The following is a 19,086-nucleotide window of genomic DNA, read 5'->3' on the forward strand; positions in this document are numbered from 1 at the left end:
AGGCGAGAAAAATGCAGAAAGTTAAATATCACATCCTCGTGGGGGAAGAGATGTATAAAACCTGCATTACCCTGTTGTTTAGACCTTTAAAAACGCTAAATAAAATGCATGTTATTATTTTATTGGTTCAGCATGAAAATAGAAACCCAGATATTAATCCATTTTATAACTAATTACAAATTTAGACAGCTAATAATGCTTGAGAAAATACATAAATAGGACAAAATTTGACCTTTCATGAACATTTCAGACTATTGTTTAGTCTTAAAATTAAATTGCAGTTCTTTTTTCTCTCATGAAAAAATAAAGAGAATCAAAATAGAGTTGTATTACTTTTCTTTACCATTCAATATTTCTCTTAAATGTGAACGTTCTTGTTTAAAACTTTACTCTTAAGTTACAAAATGACAAGTCTTATTACAATATTCATCTTTGCTTCTTCCCCAAAATCGTTCCAACAGTTGAAATTGTTTAAGCGCGGCCGACACAAACTCAGAGCTTATGACGGATGTTTTAGTTTTGAAGTGCCCCAGTAAATACAAGTGCGCTGGTTTAGTCTGCGGGTGAGTGCGAGCGGAGACTGAGCAGCCCCAGCGCACACGTCCAGCTGGCTCCGTGAGACCGGTAGTGACCCGCAGGACATGGCTTTTCCATTGCCTTGTCCTTGTGTTGTCGGGGGCGCGGCGGCGTCTGTGTCACGGTTGTCAGAGGGAGTTTCCCCAGTTAGACTCTTCAGAAACGCCATGACATCATTGAGTCGGCGCGTTTACGGCGTTCTCTCGTGAGGTAAGGGTTGTGAAGTGGTTTAACACGAGGGGTTTGGGCGGGGAGCGGACAGCATGTGTTTCAGCTACAGTTTTCTGAGTGGGACAAATGTTTAAGCCATGTTTTAGTGATATAGACTGAGGAAGAAGACTGTTTTATATGGCTTAAAATTACAAATAAATGTGTGCATATTTTCTATTTTAACTATTTACGATTAGAGATCGACCAATGTGTGTTTTTTTCATGGCCAATACCAATATATTAGAATCCAGAGCATCCAATGGACTTTACAGTGCACTAATCTGCATAATAAAAGTGTAATAAATAAAAAATACATCCAGTACCATCACTACACTGAAGTGAAAATAAAGCCCTAAAAAAAATCGGATACAATGCAGCATTTAATTATCATTGGCACAAGACAAAACCCAAATTACTGCTTTTATACAGAACATTTTCATATAGTTGAATAGTTGAAAGAAGCTTTTATCTTAATATTTCAATAAAATGACAGGATAAAATATGCTTTATATAAATCTGGGCATTATTATTATTCTGTCAAAAGGAATCATAATAATAACATTTCAAACTCTATTACAAAACTGAAGGAACGACCTCGATACTTGATCTTCTGACACCATAATGATGACAGACAATATAAATAATAGCGTGCTTTTGTAGTCATCGATCCCATACTAGTTTTGAAATAGAGTCAGACCAGACCATGCTAAGGGTGAGTTTACACCTGATGTGGACTTGGTTTGGTCCTGATCAAGTCCAGGTTTAGTTTTGGGTTTAGTCCTGGCTTAGACCCATTATTCTGTGGTGAACGTGCCATCGTGAACACACCTCGAAACAACTCAGCAAAGGTCCGACTTTGTCCAATGTATGTGATTTTTCTCAAACGAGCAAGCGCGTTTCACTTCTAGTTTTAGTAGAAGTTGATTTGTGTTGCCCTAATGGAAGTACATGAATCAAGAGTACTACTACAAACTACAAACACATGTAAGCTAAACTTGCTAAATACCTTCACGTGTCCCTCTTAAGTCCACACGGTTGAATGAGACTCGTACCAGATGCTTTGAGCTAATTTTTGTGTGACAGAAAGTCAAACACACTAAGCCTGTGGCGGCGTGCACATGCACCTTCACCAGAGCACTGCCGACCAGCTGAGCGACGGGGCCCGTAAATCTCTCTGTAAAACGGCTGACAAATCAACTTTTTATGGAGCTCCGAAACGCGACACTGCTTGGGCCCAGGTGTTGGTGCTCGAGCCAGGTGTGGGGAGCTACAGTGAGCGCTCTGATTATTTGTACAGTATTTAGTGAAGGCTGTACTCAACATGTGGTCCTCGTTACTACAAGTCGCTCCGGGAAAAGCAACTTAGCGGCAAAGAGCGAGCGCTGACTAGAAATAATTAGTCATCCGCTTTCTCCTCAGAAGTGAGAAATACTTAATAATTATTTGCTTTGAAAATGTTGGAAAGTGACTGTGATTCATTTGGGGTGAGAGCGATTTCTCAGCTTTCCTGGATATTTGCTCGATTCTTAGAAGCTTGCTCAGCGTGTTATTTATACAGCAACATAAAAATAACAGGAAAGCAAGAGGTTTGACAGTGTATTGACTCAAATATTTAATATTTGGAGACCAAGGAAAACTAATAAGAAAAGATTAAATGCCGTGTTTAAACTAATATTAGTGTTGTTTTATGTATGATCGATGGAACATTTTAGACAGAGGTGTAAAACAATAAATTTCTCTTAAATAGTTAAAATAGCAGGTCAACTAAAACATAATGTACACCATGTTTGATAAAGAAACATGCATAAAGCACCGTGTTGCTTTATGCTTTATGCACCTCTCTAAGATTCTGAGCGAGTGACGGGTGAGTTTAACCAATCACAGCGAAGTATGACCTTTCAGAAGAAGCCAATTACTTATTGTTTGCTCTTAAATGTTAAATAAATATCCTGCAAATGGAAAATGTACATTCATTGTGATCAAATTCAAATCATGATCTGGCTCTGAGAAAATTTATATGATTTTTTGACAAATGGTCCCACTTCCTTTTGTCTAAATGTTGTGTCTGTGTAGTGGTCACTGGAGCTGGCATGATTCTGTCCTCTGTCCATTTCAATTCATTTCTCCTCCGTTCTGTCTTGGTTTGTTTCCTTGTCCGTTCCGTAGATGTACGCGTGAACTACTGCTACACTAAGTTTGAGAACAGCCGCTGCACAGCTCCGAAGCCTCAGAACACGTCGAAGGCCGAGTGTTGCTGCACCTCGATGGCAGGACAAGGCTGGGGAAACCCCTGCGAGCTCTGCCCCACCAAAGCCGACAACGGTACTTAGATTACGCATTACGATTTAATATCTTTTACAGCAAGGTTTCACATGACGTCATTATAACTGGCTGGGTAAGTAAAACATATTTGCCAGAGCTACAGATGTGTGGTTTGTTTGGGGACATTGTTGTATAATGGACCTTGTTTAGTTTTAGCGTTTGCACATTTTAAAATCTGAAAACAACAATTTCCCTCATTATACAAAGGGATTACATTTTATTTTAGGACGTTCCCTGTTATATTTTGCTTAACACCTCTTTTATGCTGTTTTCCAGCGTCTTACATCCTTCTGTGTCCCAATGAGGGCTATAAACAAGGACCAGATCACCCTGTAGGTACGTGTCATAATAGTGAACAGTGGCGTGCGGTCAGGGCAATCAAGGCAAGCAGTGATTGACCAATAAAATCTGAAACGACCGTGTGTCAAAACTATATTTAAATTGTTCCGAAATCTATTCTAATAAGCTTGTTTTTCCATCACTTCTGCTGCTGAAGCTTGGCTGAACTCACAGTTTCTTTGAGCAATACTTCGCAGGAAGCTTGGTTCTTCTTCTCCCGCAGCGGCTCAGTCTGTGACCGTGTTCAGAGGCCCGTTTATTCTCCGCTCTCTAACATGAGCTTTTAGAACCAGAGCGGACAGCAGCTTCTTTTAGAGGACAACACAGCCTCAAACCACGCTGCATAAACCTGAATCTTGGATGTTTGCAGGTTTTGCCCTAACTGAGCATGTGCAGAAGTGAAGTGACAGCAGCGTTTCTTTTAGAGACATGTCTTTGTTTGTAGCTGAGGCTCTGTTCACGTTTCTAATGATTAGACGTTAGTTAGAAATTCAGAATGTCATTAAATTTGTGTAATTAATTGGTTGCTGAAGTGATTTTCTTTTAATCCATTCAACACTTCAGGAATTGGAGTTTAACTCAGTAGGATTCTTCACGTGGGAAACCGTGGTTTGAAACTCACATATTAGATATTTTTTCACTTGTTATCCACTAAATCTTGATTCTGCAAAAGTCGCCGCACGCTACTGATACTGAATATAATACAAATGAAGTAATATTTATTTTATATTTCCAGTGGTCTTTAGGCAGGTGTATGGCAATCAAATGTACATTGTTACGTAAATATTCAATACTAATATATTGCTTCCACAGATATTGACGAGTGCCTGAATAACCCGTGTGTGAACGGTCAGTGCATAAACACAGACGGCTCGTTCCGCTGTGAGTGTCCCATGGGCTACAGCCTGGACACCACCGGAGTCACCTGTGAGGGTAAGAGACTAAACACTTACCTGGGGTTTGTAGGTGGATTATTTTGTGTACCGGTATGCTGGTTTTTATTAACATTTTTAGTATTTGTTTATTTCAACTTCAGACTTTTTAGTTAGTGGAGTAAAACCTCTCAACCATTTCTGCCGCTTAGAAATACATGACATTGGACCCAAAATCTTTTCCACAGCTGCATTCTACACCCTCAGTTTACCAAACACATAGAGCATAGAAATGATATAAATATATGACCTTTTATTGAATGTTTTATTATGTTTCGCTCTTCTACAGACACTAATGAGTGCGATGTTGGTAATCCTTGTGGAAATGGCACATGCACAAATGTGATGGGAGGGTTTGAGTGTGCCTGTGACGATGGGTTTGAGCCCGGGCCCATGATGACCTGTGAAGGTACAAGAAACATATTATATTAACTTTATGTAGCTGTATTTTCAACATATTTTAATTTTGTTTAGACATCAATGAATGTGCCCAGAACCCACTGCTGTGTGCTTTCCGCTGCGTCAACGTCATCGGCTCCTACGAGTGTAAATGTCCCACTGGTTACGTTCTTCGAGAGGACAAGAGGATGTGCAAAGGTAAGACAAAAAATGAAAAAAGAGTTGAAGGTTTTCACCAATCTGAGAAAGCCAGACTTTCATTACCAAGCCTATACTATGTGATCATCTTTATATGATTAGTCTTATTTAGCTCATAGCGATCTTATCATGTGGCATCTTCTTATGAAACATTAAAAGTTGGTGTTTATGTAATTTGCCCGTATTAGAATAATTGACACACATAGAAGCGCTTTGTGTATTTGAGAACGGAGAAGAAGTTGGTGCTTTTCTCTGACTGGATTTAAAAGCAGTTTGGTTTCTCATCCGGTTCCGGTCGTTGTGACGCTTCGACCAATCGGATTCAATTATTCATCATGCCGTTATGCTTTTCCCGATGCTTTAACAGAGAGCCTGTCCAGATTGATATTGTGTCGAAAACAATTCAGAGTGAAGCACAGAGCCGGGTTATGTCTCCATATTGGCAAGATTATTTGTAGAGCACATTTCATACACAAGGCAATTCAAAGTGCTTCACACAGCAGGAAAAATGCATTCAAATCACAAAGAAATTACAGAAACAGAAATACAATAAAATAAACTAAATAAAAAATAAAAAACACCTAGCCATAGAATGCATTTTTAATACATTCATTTAACCAGGAAGTCCCATTGAGAAGAAAGACTTGTCCGAGGCAGTAGTCAACACAGTGCAGAAAATACTACCGTATTTTGCGCACAAAAAAGCGCACCGGATTATTAAGCGCACCATCAGCTATCTGTGTACCATGTGTACTGGTCCTCCATACATAAAGCGCACCGGACGATAAAGCGCATAAGATAAACAAAACAGACTCAGTTGAGCTTTATGAAACGCGTTCAACTCATTCAGATCAACATTGTTCAACATCAAAACACACTCTGCTATCGCTAACAGACACGTTAGCATATCCAAATCAATTATCAGTCAAGATCACTTGTAAACACGTAAAATACAAACACCGAACACACTCTGCTACCGCTAAAAGACACGTTAGCGTATTCACAACAACTCCCAGCCTCGTTCAGATGCAACACGTAAAATACAACACTGTCTGATACCGCTAAAAGACACGTTAGCATGTCAACAACTCCCAGCCTCGCTCAGTTGCAACACGTAAAATACATCACAATACACTCACTTTTTCAGTTCATTCCTCGTCATCAAATCCTTCAAATGCGCCAAAGTACATCCCGCATAGCTATGACCAGACGTCACGATTTACCTGGGACAGCCCCGATTGTTTACGTCCCGTGTCCCGGTTTAATGTCTGCTGGGGCGCATAATGGTAAAAGCAGCCAAAGCGCCGATAGTGCTCGGTGCTAAAATCTCTTTGGTCATGTGATCCCGCATCTCGGATCCATGCGGCAGTTCAGTGATGATTCCGGCCTTTTGATCCCACAGTTGACTGATAATTTAGCCCGTAAGCGCATAATATAAGACTTCCAATGGTCTCTCGGCAGCGGCCATCTTGGGGTCCTTCATTTACCAGTAGGTGTCTGCGTTGTGCCTGACTGAAAATGTTGTTTACGTTTTGACAAAGTGTCGCGTGTGCCGCGTGCAGGTAGACTACTGTTCCCAGAATGCTTTGCACACTTGTTGTTGACTTCCGGTTCCGGAGTACTGTAAATATAGTCGCGCATCGGCGTCTCGTGTCCCAAATCTTCTTTATACACCATGTACCACACAAAATATCTTCGCGGTCAGTAAGAACAACCAGAAATAAACCATATATTAAGCGCACCGGACTATTAAGCGCACGGACGGCTTTTGAGGACGTTAAAGACTTTTACGTGCGCTTTATTGTGCGGAAAATACGGTACATAATAAAAACTCTTACCACAATTTTTACACTTTTCTTGAACTTATTAAGTGAAACGACAGATTCCAATTCAAGATATTTCTGTAAATTATTCCAAAATCGTAGTGCAAAGTAGGAAAAATCTGATTTTTTTCTTTTATTGCTCAAAACATCTTGAAAAGCATGAATTCTTACTACGAGCGTGACGTCACATGCTTGTCTCCATGGAAATCGATGAAGTTTAATACCATAATGTGGAGAATTCCCGGCAAAGTAATATCATTTCTGAGGTGACAAGTTGGATAAAGACCATCAGACACTCAGAGATTGTCCAGTGCACTTCCTGGAACAAATCCGGATTAACATATACAGCCGGGCTCTTCGATAGCGTGACATAACAGATATCGTCGCACTAATGCTGTCTTAAAGCACTTTTTGGACCAGCCACTGTTTACATTGCGTCTCATTTAGATCTCGTTGTCTCCATGGAAACGCTGTATTTGGAGACAGCCGGGACTTCTCAGTGTCAGAATAGTCATTGTTTATTTTACATCTCTCTAAACAGACCACCATCGCTCTGGGGTTTAACACAGTTTGAGCTCATGTTGGTGCTGCTAGAGACTTAGCTGGGCCCTATTCTGCTCCTGGTTTAATCCTGGTCTATCCCGGGTCTAGTTCCAGTTTAATATGATGTGTTTACAAGTGTGAACAGACCCTCAGATTTCCTATATTGCACATAAATCAAGCTGCTGTTATGCTAAAATGCAAAAATGACCAGTGACAAGACTGTGTTTGGTGCTTGGACTTTGAAAACAAACATAACTCAACATAAAAAACTTTAAAAATACAGTATTTTTTCTTTTACATACAAATAATCACTTTTACTTACCGGAACTTTATATATAGTCTCTTTTGGTACCACTTTATAATAACTGCCACTTAATAAAGCATAAACAAAAACTTATTTCTTAATGAACAAAGAGTTTATAAGTTTGATTCAAGCTTAGTTCTTGTTTAATTTAAAAGTTGGGGTTCTAATGAAGTAGTTACTAAGTCTGACTATTTCATAATTATAAAAAAATAAAGTCTTTAGAAAGGCTAATAAAAGTGGAGTTACAGTACCTCAGAGCTGACATGACGTGTGATTTTCTCCACCGTGAGATCAATCAAGTTCTAGCTCTTATTGTATCGTGGAAGATGCAGGATTAAGTAACATTTCACATGTGTTTGTGGTGTTTTTTTTAGACCAGAACGAGTGTGAGGACGGCATCGACGACTGCGCCAGCCGAGGCATGGCCTGTAAGAACCTGATTGGGACGTACATGTGCATCTGCGCCCCGGGATACACCAGGCAGCCCGGAGGAGACGGCTGCATGGGTGAGAGAACAAGCCACTTTAGCCTCTTTTCAATCAGACAGTAATAAGACAACGGAGGAACCGAGTAGAGACATTCGGTCATTTGACATGCAGTTATGTTCAGTTTTTGTTAAATACACTGTTTAATGCACATATGTGTCTATGGCTTTGTATTATCTGTTAATGTTATTGTGTCTGTGTGGGTTCAATTAGGCATAAAGATCCAAAAAACAAGATCACAATCAAATAAAGGTGTAATTTAATGAACATGGAATATATATATATCAAAAATATTCATACAAAAAGTCTAAAACTCTAGTGTATATTTGCAAAGTCTAAAGCAAGGGTTAAACAAAGAGCAACACCGGGCTGCAAACTAAATTGAGGGACAACTGAAACTAATTCTGACACATTTTAAACAATGAAACAAGTGTTTGTCTCATAAACACACTCACCATGACATAGTGACCAAGACTATTATGCAAAAAACAACAACAAAAGGGCAAGACAAAAATGAAAAGAAGACAAGTTAAAGATTGAAGAGTTATTTTAAAAGTCATTGTACTTTGCCTTCTAAAAACAACCTGTAAGACCAGATTCCCCTTTGAGTTTAACTGTATATTCTAGTTATCAGATTTTTACTGCACATACTGCCAATCCGACATCACACTTGTAAACGAAGGATCAACTGAACGATTCGATTCTATAAGACAATCTTTATTATTAATAGTATATGTCTGTTGTTGTTCCAGACCTGAACGAGTGCGTGGTCAAACCAGGCATCTGTAAGAACGGCCGCTGTGAGAACACGGTGGGAAGCTTCCGCTGCAAATGTGACCAAGGATTCGTCGTGAACCCTACACAGACAGAGTGCCTCGGTAAGTACAATTACAAACTGAACTTATTACAACGTATCTACCTTTTCTATGTAAACGGTCCATCACATTTCATTCAAAGTCATCGAAATGTATTGGCACATTTCTGCTGACTTTCCTTCTGCATATTTAGTGCACATTTGTTTCGCACATGGCTGGTTTTTCATGTAACGTTTAATTTATTCAATTGATCCTGAAGGTGCATTTTCCAATAGAAATAGACATTTGTTATTACGTCTGTCTGTGTGAATTGGGGCACATCATTTGGGCAGATTGTGAGGTGAAAGTGGTCCTTTTTACCCAGTGCGAGATTCCATCCTACATCATTTCCTGTCTGACTCGTCTTTATCTTGGCCTTGATAGGAGGAGGTGCTAAACTGGGTGAGAACGCTATTGAGACTGTGGAATCTTTGACTTGGAGAAGCTCTATCTCTCCGCGCAGACTTTTGGTGGTTAGACTTATCTGAGTTTGTCTAGACCTGGTTTAGTCCTGGTCCTAGTATCAGGGTGGGCCTCATGTCTCTTCTCACTCCTTCACTTTCTTCAGAGATAGGGTTTACCAAGGTCTTACTCAGGTCAACACAGACTCACCTTAAACCAAGACTAAACCGAGACTAAACCTGGGCTAAATCAGGTCAAACCCAAGACTAAACCGGAGCTGAATTAGGACTAAATCAGGTCTAAATCAGGCCAAAACCAAGACTAAACCGGGGCTTAATCAGGACTAAAACAGGACTAAACCAGTGCTGAATTAGGACTAAATCACGTCTAAATCAGGCCAAAACCAAGACTAAACTGGGGCTTAATCAGAATTAAATCAGGATTAAATCATTTCTAAACCGAGGCTAAATCAGGACTAAAACATGACTAAACCAAGACTAAACCTGGACTAAATCCAGACTAAATCAGGTCTAAATCAGGTCAAAACCAAGACTAAACTGGGGCTAAATCAGGATTAAATCAGGTCTAAATCAGGTCAAAACCAAGACTAAACTGGGGCTAAATCAGAATTAAATCAGGATTAAATAATTTCTTAACCAAGACTAAACCAGGGCTTAATCAGGATTAAATCAAGACTAAATCAGGTCTAAACCATGATTAAACTGGGGCTAAATCAGGACTAAATCATGTCTAAACCCTGACTTATCCAAATGTGAACAGTCATTTTATGTTTAAACCACAGAGGACAGGGATCAGGGATAAAACCAGGACGTAAACAGCTGTGTCGGACCTGGTCTAAATATATTATATATTATACACCAAAACTAGAACCAAACCAAACCTAAATGAGATCTCGATGGTCTGTTATTAGACTATGAAGATGTGTTTTTGTCTTCTGAGGTAACCATTGTTTTGGTCTCAGAGAAAAAAAGAATCTGACCAAAAGAATACATTACAGATTATTTCATTGTTGTGGTATCAAAAGCATAAAACAACAAAAACGAACAAGACAAGACCAGAGAGAACACATTTGGCAAAAACAAAAAAAACAGGAAAGTGAAAATAATCTTAAGAAACCCATTTAGTCCAATGTCTGTCAAATTTGTCCATTTTCAAGAGTCCAAATGTGATTTTATTTTTATTTTCCATATGTCTGTCTTTCCATATAATGTCGGTCCAGTTCTTATTCATTAGCGAAATTTGTGTAATTTTTTTGTAATTGCCTTTTTCCCAGCTTCCAGAAATATGTTCCAAATGTATCCATCCATTGTGTCCATGGCAGGAGTTTTGCGGCCCAGATACTGAAATTGAGTGGGATGGCAATGTCAAAAACAGTCTGCAGTGCTTTGTTCATTTCTGTCCAATATTGATGTGCAACAGGACAGTCCCAGAACATTTCACCCTGGAGAGACAAAGAGACCACGAGAATGGACTGTTTAGCAAGCTTTATTCGTGAGTTATTTGGCGCTCAGACCCCAGCGGAAGACGTTGCAATCATGGGCACTCCATGATCTATTTGTATTTGATGTCTCCCTCCGGAGCCTGGAGACTGGTGGTGGTAGATGTGAAGAGAAGGTAGAGGATGAGGGGAATGCAGAGGAGGAGCTGGGGAGGTGGTGGGTCGCAGTACGGTTTGAGCGGGCGAGCCATCTGCCTGAGGGCTTAAATGCGACCGCCTGGTGCTGATTGGGAGCGGGGAGGAGTCACGTGAGAGCGTTGATTGGGGATGAGGAGCAGGTGCGGGGCCATGGTGCAGACGCCCCCTGACCTTTCACCCTCCTTCTTTGGCCAGGAAAAACTGCATAGCCTCTTTGGGATAAGCGCAGAAACCTGGGAGAGTCCATGGTGAAGTGAGGGATCTGACTCTCACAGACGGACAGGCCACGCCCGCTTGAGTGCGATGATGGCGCTGGGGTGAGGGGTCCTTCCATGGAGGCCTTGATGTAGATGGATGGAGTTAGGTCTTCCAGGCTGAATTTACGCAGGCTTCATTTAGCATTTCTCTGTGAATAATGAGCACTTTGACGTGGCGTTATGACAAAACAGGTGACACTTTTCCAACAGAATTCTCTCCAAACATTGTGGTCGATGTCATATTATTGACCACAACACAATGACTGAATACTTTAAGCAGTAGGAACAAACCAAACATCTCTAGAACTATTAGAGTGTTCAGTATGCAGCGTCTGGACCCTTCAGACCTGTTTCCGGTCAATGTGTCAATATTTCCTTCAACGTGCCTCGTTCAAACCGCTTTCCGTCTTCTCGCCGCCCCCAGACAACCGCGAGGGCTTCTGCTTCACCGAGGTGCTGACCACGCTGTGTCAGATGACCTCCAGCAACAGGGTCCAGGTCACCAAGTCCGAGTGCTGCTGCGACGGGGGCCGAGGCTGGGGCAACAACTGCGAGCTGTGCCCTCTGCCTGGAACCACGCAGTACAAGAAGATGTGCCCGCTGGGACCCGGCTACACCACGGACGGCAGAGGTACAGACACACCAGAAGCCTCTCCCTGGAGATGATCTGATTCTGTGATTTGTGTTTGAAACGTAAGATCCTGGTCAGAGCGCAAAGTGTAAACAACTCCAGGAGCTTCAACATCTGAGAGACTGATTTCTTATCGGCTGATTTCCCCTCAAACTGTCTAAAACGTCTTCAGATTGAAACTGAAGCTGTTACTTAACACTCTGGAGTAGAAACAATAGGCTGAACTCTATGTGAAGCTGAGACACTGTAGTTTTTGCCGCTGATGTTTGATTTACTCTCTTTATAAGTGGAAACAAGAGGGGAAATCTGAGTCTCTTTGTTAAATAGAAGGAGTAAAGCTTGTGTCTGGAGAGATGGTTTGATTGATACTAGTTTTGGAAATTCTTCTTTAAACTTTGAAGCCAATTTCACACAAAAATGTTATTTAGGGACTTGTAATAAAGTAAATTAAGTATAACTGGAATGTTATTTGAGTAAAAAACAGTGTATAACTCACACAATCATACATTATGCTGCAAGTCTATATTTCAAAATGATTTATTGACCTGTTGCCACTTTGGAAAACAGAGGAAATATAAGATTAAGTTAAGACGAATATCTAATAAATATTATTGTGTCTGTATCATGTCGTCTTGATGAGAAAACCACAAACTATTTTTACCAAACGCTGCTTTGTGTTCTGTAAACACACCAGTGATAAATTTGTCTGTCGCTGAAATACGACCTTAAGACATTTGGGAGCTGTAACGGAAATGTCCCATAAATTATGACTTAAACTGTTCCTACAGACCTTTCCTTTCCTGCACATTTAAGTTTGGGGGCTAATTTGTCCTGTTCCTCTCAGATATTGACGAGTGTCGCGTGATGGGAAACCTGTGCAAGAACGGCCAGTGCATCAACACTTTGGGCTCGTACAGCTGCATCTGCAAACAAGGCTACACCGCAGACATCAGCAGCACGCAGTGTGTGGGTAAGAACCAGGACTAAACCAGGACTAAACCCGGGGCTAAACCAGGACTAAACCAGGGGCTAAACCAGGACTAAACCAGGGCTGAACCAGGACTAAACCCGGGGCTAAACCAGGACTAAACCAGGGGCTAAACCAGGACTAAACCAGGGGCTAAACCAGGACTAAACCAGGTGTGAACCAGGACTAAACCAGGTGTGAACCAGGACTAAACCCGGGGCTAAACCAGGACTAAACCAGATCTAAACCGGGACTCAACAAGGACTAAACCAGGACTGGACCAGGACTAAACCGGGACTCAACCAGGACTAAACCAGGACTAAACCAGGACTAAACCGGGACTAAACCATGACTCAACCAGGTGTGAACCAGGACTAAACCAGGACTCAACCAGGTGTGAACCAGGACTCAACCAGGACTCAACCAGGTGTGAACCAGGACTCAACCAGGACTAAACCTGGTATGAACTACGATTAAACCATGACTGAGCTGAGCAAAACCCGAATTGGGACTGGTGGGCCTCATTTATACAAAATGGGGCCCAAACATCATGTACGCGATGTTCCACGATCCAAGTTTGTGATCTATAAAAGACAACACACACTACCAGGTCTAATCCAAGTGTAAACAGAATATGAACCTGCCTTAATATCAACCAGGACCAGACTGACTAAACTAAACCAGGACCAGAGACACCTGTAGACTGGACCAGGACCAGTGTGTGGGCAGGTCCTGGGCACTTAAACTTTATGGACACTTTTACATCCCGTTCCTCCCTGTGTCAATCCTGTGTCTCGTAAATAAACCAGAGTTTGTGGTTGGACCTGCTGCAGCTCCACATGAGGAATGTCTGGCCTTTAGATCAAAGCTGTGTCTCACTTTCTCTTGCCCTTTCTCTCCATTCTTCCATCTCCCCTCTGTGTCTCCCCTCTGTGTCTCCCCTCTGTGTCTCCCCTCTGTGTCTCCCCTCTGTGTCTCCCCTCTGTGTCTCCCCTCTGTGTCTCCCCTCTGTGTCTCCCCTCTGTGTCTCCCCTCTGTGTCTCCCCTCTGTGTCTCCCCTCTGTGTCTCTCCTCTGTGTCTCCCCTCTGTGTCTCTCATCTGTGTCTCTCCTCTGTGTCTCTCCTCTGTGTCTCCCCTCTGTGTCTCCCCTCTGTGTCTCTCCTCTTTGTCTCTCCTCTGTGTCTCCCCTCTGTGTCTCCCCTCTGTGTCTCCCCTCTGTGCCTCCCCTCTTTGTCTCCCCTCTGTGTCTCCCCTCTGTGTCTCCCCTCTGTGTCTCTCCTCTGTGTCTCCCCTCTGTGTCTCCCCTCTGTGTCTCTCCTCTGTGCCTCCCCTCTGTGTCTCCCCTCTGTGTCTCTCCTCTGTGTCTCCCCTCTGTGTCTCCCCTCTGTGTCTCTCCTCTGTGTCTCCCCTCTGTGTCTCCCCTCTGTGTCTCTCCTCTGTGTCTCCCCTCTGTGTCTCCCCTCTGTGTCTCTCCTCTGTGTCTCCCCTCTGTGTCTCCCCTCTGTGTCTCTCCTCTATGTCTCCCCTCTGTGTCTCCCCTCTGTGTCTCTCCTCTGTGTCTCCCCTCTGTGTCTCCCCTCTGTGTCTCCCCTCTGTGTCTCTCCTCTGTGTCTCTCATCTGTGTCTCCCCTCTGTGTCTCTCCTCTGTGTCTCCCCTCTGTGTCTCTCATCTGTGTCTCCCCTCTGTGTCTCTCCTCTGTGTCTCCCCTCTGTGTCTCTCCTCTGTGTCTCCCCTCTGTGTCTCTCCTCTGTGTCTCCCCTCTGTGTCTCTCATCTGTGTCTCCCCTCTGTGTCTCTCCTCTGTGTCTCTCCTCTGTGTCTCCCCTCTGTGTCTCTCCTCTGTGTCTCCCCTCTGTGTCTCTCCTCTGTGCCTCCCCTCTGTGTCTCCCCTCTGTGTCTCTCCTCTGTGTCTCCCCTCTGTGTCTCTCCTCTGTGTCTCTCCTCTGTGCCTCCCCTCTGTGTTCCCCTCTGTGTCTCTCCTCTGTGTCTCCCCTCTGTCTCTCCTCTGTGTCTCCCCTCTGTGTCTCTCCTCTGTGTCTCCCCTCTGTGTCTCTCATCTGTGTCTCTCCTCTGTGTCTCTCCTCTGTGTCTCCCCTCTGTGCCTCCCCTCTGTGTCTCCCCTCTGTGTCTCTCCTCTGTGTCTCCCCTCTGTGTCTCCCCTCTGTGTCTCTCCTCTGTGTCTCCCCTCTGTGTCTCTCCTCTGTGTCTCTCCTCTGTGTCTCCCCTCTGTGTCTTCCCTCTGTGTCTCTCCTCTGTGTCTCTCCTCTCTGTGTCTCCTCTCTGTCCTCTCTCTGTCTCTAGACGTGGACGAGTGCATTCAGGCTCCGAAGCCGTGTAACTTCATCTGTAAGAACACAGAGGGAGGTTATCAGTGCTCGTGTCCTCGAGGATACATCCTTCAGGAGGACAACAAGAGCTGCAGAGGTGAACACAAACACAAACACAAACACAAACGCAAACGCAAACACAAACGCAAACACAAACGCGAACACAAATGAGCAAGAACTAATGTCACTAAATCCCTTAAAACACAAACTACAGTTTAAATCTGAAAATGAGGGGTGCAGTATTCAGTTACATGAACTTGAGAAACTTTGATTTTCCTGAGTAGTTTTCTGACCTCATGATGCTTTTACTCTCAGTGGAGTAATATATTTGACAGAGTAACAGTACTCTGACTTTAGTAATATATTTAACAGAGTAACAGTACTCTCACTTGGGTAATATATTTGACAGAGTAACAGTACTCACACTTGAGTAATATATTTGACAGTAAAAGTACTCTCACTTGAGTACACGTTTGTTTACTCTGATAAAAGCTTTATATTGACAATATTAAATGAGAACAATTGTGTTTAGATATGATTCAGTTGTTTCTAATAACATGAACTCTAAACTACATGAATGTGGTGTTCTCAGGCTGGTTAGGGTTAGGGTTAGGGTTGGGGTTAGGGTTAGGGTTAGGGTTAGGGTTAGGGTTAGACAGAGCATCTGGAGCCGTCTCTGTGTCAGACGTGTGTCTAAACAACTGTTGTTCATATTTCAGACGCTCTTTCATCTTCATCTAAGACTTTAGTTTCCATCTTTGAACAGTGTCATTTATATGTCACTGACAGGGAAGGCCTCTAAGTACTTACTTGACACACATAGAAAACTAGTTCCATGACATATTTATGTTTTGAGATGATAAAACATAGAAGTAATAATTAAAAGTCTGTCAAATGTGTTATTTCCTGTTTTACTACATTCAACAAGTTGGAACTGTAAATGTTTTTTATGTGAAAAGAGGAAAGATATTATAAGTTTTATACTTCTTTCTGCTCCTTTTCATTCCCTCTAATTAATGCAAAACCCTTATTTTATATAAATCTTAAAATGAAGGAAATAAAAAAGAATTGAAAAATGAAATAAACAAGAAATTGAATTAATGATTATTTAATAAATATTTGTTGCCTTTTTGATACATGTTTTGGTTATTATTTAGAGCTTTATTGCCATCCTATTAGCTGCTTGTTATTGACAATTATTGTCATAGTGTAATTTTTTGGATCGTAAAAGTGTGTCTATGGCTGATTATAATGCAGAATTATTCAACTTAAATCTTACCCAGTGTAAAAAATGGTAAAGGCGTAAATCGAAGCATTGTCCCATTTTCGACAACAAAATCAATAGTAACTTATAGATTTAATTTTGATATGTTATTCTTCAGATCTGGACGAATGCTTGACGAAGCAGCACAACTGTCAGTTTCTGTGCGTGAACACAATCGGAGGCTTCACCTGTAAATGTCCTCCAGGTTTCACTCAGCACCACACGGCCTGCATCGGTGAGAACTCACACTGAATATCATTCAAATGTTCCTAAGTTATGTGTGTTCAAAAACATGTTTAAGATGTATATATTCATCTGAGTCATTAGAGTGTTTACACTCTTTGATCGGTGAAGCTCTTTTGTCTCCATTTTGCCTGTATTATTTGAGTTGTATTTTAAGCTCAATATTCACTAAACACAATGCTGTCCTGTTCCATGAATAGTTATGATATCATAGATGTTTAGCTCATTATTGCCTTTTGTTCTGTATAATACAGTGCCTTTCCTCTCTTTCACAGACAACAATGAATGTGCCTCTGACCCGAATCTGTGCGGCTCCAACGGCGTGTGCCAGAACACTCCGGGCAGCTTCAACTGTGACTGTCAGCGAGGCTTCAACCTGGACTCCAACGGACAGGGCTGTGAAGGTCAGCCGCCTTTTTTTCAACTTATTTACACACCTTACATTTGGGCTCATCACACTGTACTTGTTATTCATTCATTCTACACTCTTGGCTGTACTTCTGTAGCCACAGCTGCCCCAGTCACTCACACTCAGCCGTGGAACAGATCATCAACAGCCACATAAATGTTACACGTTGCATAAACATATTTGACTAATCCAAATGTATAGATGCAGATTCATCTGTAGATGCACTTTATACATCTATATTTTCTCCACTAAACATTTGGCACCTGAATATGGTGCTAGTTAAAGTTGTGTGTCCCGTGTGCAGACATGGACGAGTGCGACGGGAACCACCGGTGTCAGCACGGCTGTCAGAACCTGGTGGGAGGTTACCGCTGCAGCTGCCCTCAGGGATACCTCCAGCACTACCAGTGGAACCAGTGCGTGGGTGAGTTCGCCCGTCATACCACACAAAAACACAAAAACAAAAGCCAGTAATGGTTGAATCTCCGTTTATTCATATGTTCCACAATATTTAATACAAATAATTACAAACGGCTTTCAATATTATATTCCTGAACGCGAGCAAGATAAGATAAGATAAGATAAGATAAGATAAGATATTCCTTTATTGTCCCACATGGGGAAATTTCATTGGTGCAACGCAGGTATATACAGAGGTAGATACAGAAGAACAGATCACTTATAGGAAGTCTGAAAAACACTTTCAGTAGAAGATCTCCTATAAATAAATAAAAACTCCCATAGACAAATAAAAAAATAAATACCATTGCATGTGATCCCGACAGTAATTGCACATGAATATGTGTCACGACAGCACATGAATTGCACATGAATCCCAACAGCAATTGCACATGAATTCCAAAGTGCCATTTAACACAAAATAATAGTACTATTTCTTCCTCTAAGTCTAAACTCTACTCCAAACTGCTTCATTCAAATAAAAACACCCCAAATCCGTGCTCGAGCTTGCATTTCAGTGTCAGTTGTTTGTGGGGCTCAAATTTGAAATAGAAAATCGTTTTTGTTTTAAACGTGAACCTCAAATGCATGATACACATATTTACGGAGATGTGTTTGCAGTAGTTTACGTAGTTATGGTAGTATTCCACTAAACCCTCCCTTGTTTGTTGCTATTTTGACTGCGTACGACATAATACGACACATTACTCCAAATCCCTTGAACAATCCGCTTTAATAATAGCATTTCCCAGTATTGTCCTTGCCCTTTCGCTGCGCTGACCTGTGCTCTGTTTACTTCCTGCGCCCTTGTCCCAGATGAGAACGAGTGCCTGAACACGCAGATCTGTGGAGGGGCTTCGTGCCACAACACTCTGGGCAGCTTCCGTTGCCTCTGTCCCACCGGCTTCAACTACGAGCAAACGTCCAGCGGCTGCAGCGACGTCAACGAGTGCTCCACCTCGCAGAACCCCTGCAAGTTCGGCTGCTCCAACACCGACGGGGGCTACCTCTGCGGGTGCCCCTCCGGATACTTCAGAGCGGGACAGGGGTGCGTCTCATGTGGGGCTGACACTGTGGATTACTGTCTACATTTAAAACGATTATTCTTACTAAATTAACAAAGCTACGGACCATTACTCATTTTACTTTATTCAATTTTATCACGATATCAGTAAAAGTTTGTTCAGGATAGATTTAAAAGCATTAGATTCTAAATAAATAATAATAGTTTTGAAATATCTTGATCCTTGTTTTAGTTGTAATATTGTTACATTTCTTGTTTTATGATTAAGTTGTGATATATTTGTGTTGTCAAAGTATTAGGAAATATTGGAGAATTCACGTACAATTTTAAGGGAGATTAAAATTATAGTTAATGTCTTTCAATCAATCAATCAATCAATCTTGTATTCAATCTTAATTTATCAGTATTAGTGTTTCGTTTTAAATGTAAATTATTTGTTTATAGCAACAACAAAAAAAGT

The 19,086-nt window shown here is 41.7% G+C and overlaps 1 protein-coding gene across 1 annotated transcript in view; it reads left to right on the plus strand.

Annotated features, from left to right (window-relative positions):
• Nucleotides 1-19,086, plus strand: part of fbn1 (fibrillin 1) — a 142,965-nt gene that overhangs the window by 119,994 nt on the left and 3,885 nt on the right. The window contains exons 50-63 of the mRNA XM_072465628.1: nt 2,953-3,108; nt 3,385-3,444; nt 4,261-4,380; nt 4,669-4,788; nt 4,854-4,976; nt 8,021-8,152; nt 8,884-9,009; nt 11,726-11,932; nt 12,777-12,902; nt 15,202-15,324; nt 16,610-16,726; nt 17,010-17,138; nt 17,448-17,567; nt 18,419-18,650. Of these exons, the coding sequence (XP_072321729.1) occupies nt 2,953-3,108; nt 3,385-3,444; nt 4,261-4,380; nt 4,669-4,788; nt 4,854-4,976; nt 8,021-8,152; nt 8,884-9,009; nt 11,726-11,932; nt 12,777-12,902; nt 15,202-15,324; nt 16,610-16,726; nt 17,010-17,138; nt 17,448-17,567; nt 18,419-18,650 (1,891 nt within the window). The remainder of the gene's footprint in view (nt 1-2,952; nt 3,109-3,384; nt 3,445-4,260; nt 4,381-4,668; nt 4,789-4,853; nt 4,977-8,020; nt 8,153-8,883; nt 9,010-11,725; nt 11,933-12,776; nt 12,903-15,201; nt 15,325-16,609; nt 16,727-17,009; nt 17,139-17,447; nt 17,568-18,418; nt 18,651-19,086) is intronic.

Source organism: Eucyclogobius newberryi, unplaced genomic scaffold, assembly GCF_026437365.1.
Source record: "Eucyclogobius newberryi isolate DKJ021-1_F unplaced genomic scaffold, fEucNew1.0.hap1 SCAF_5, whole genome shotgun sequence".
In the NCBI taxonomy this organism is placed as follows: Eukaryota; Metazoa; Chordata; class Actinopteri; order Gobiiformes; family Gobiidae; genus Eucyclogobius; species Eucyclogobius newberryi.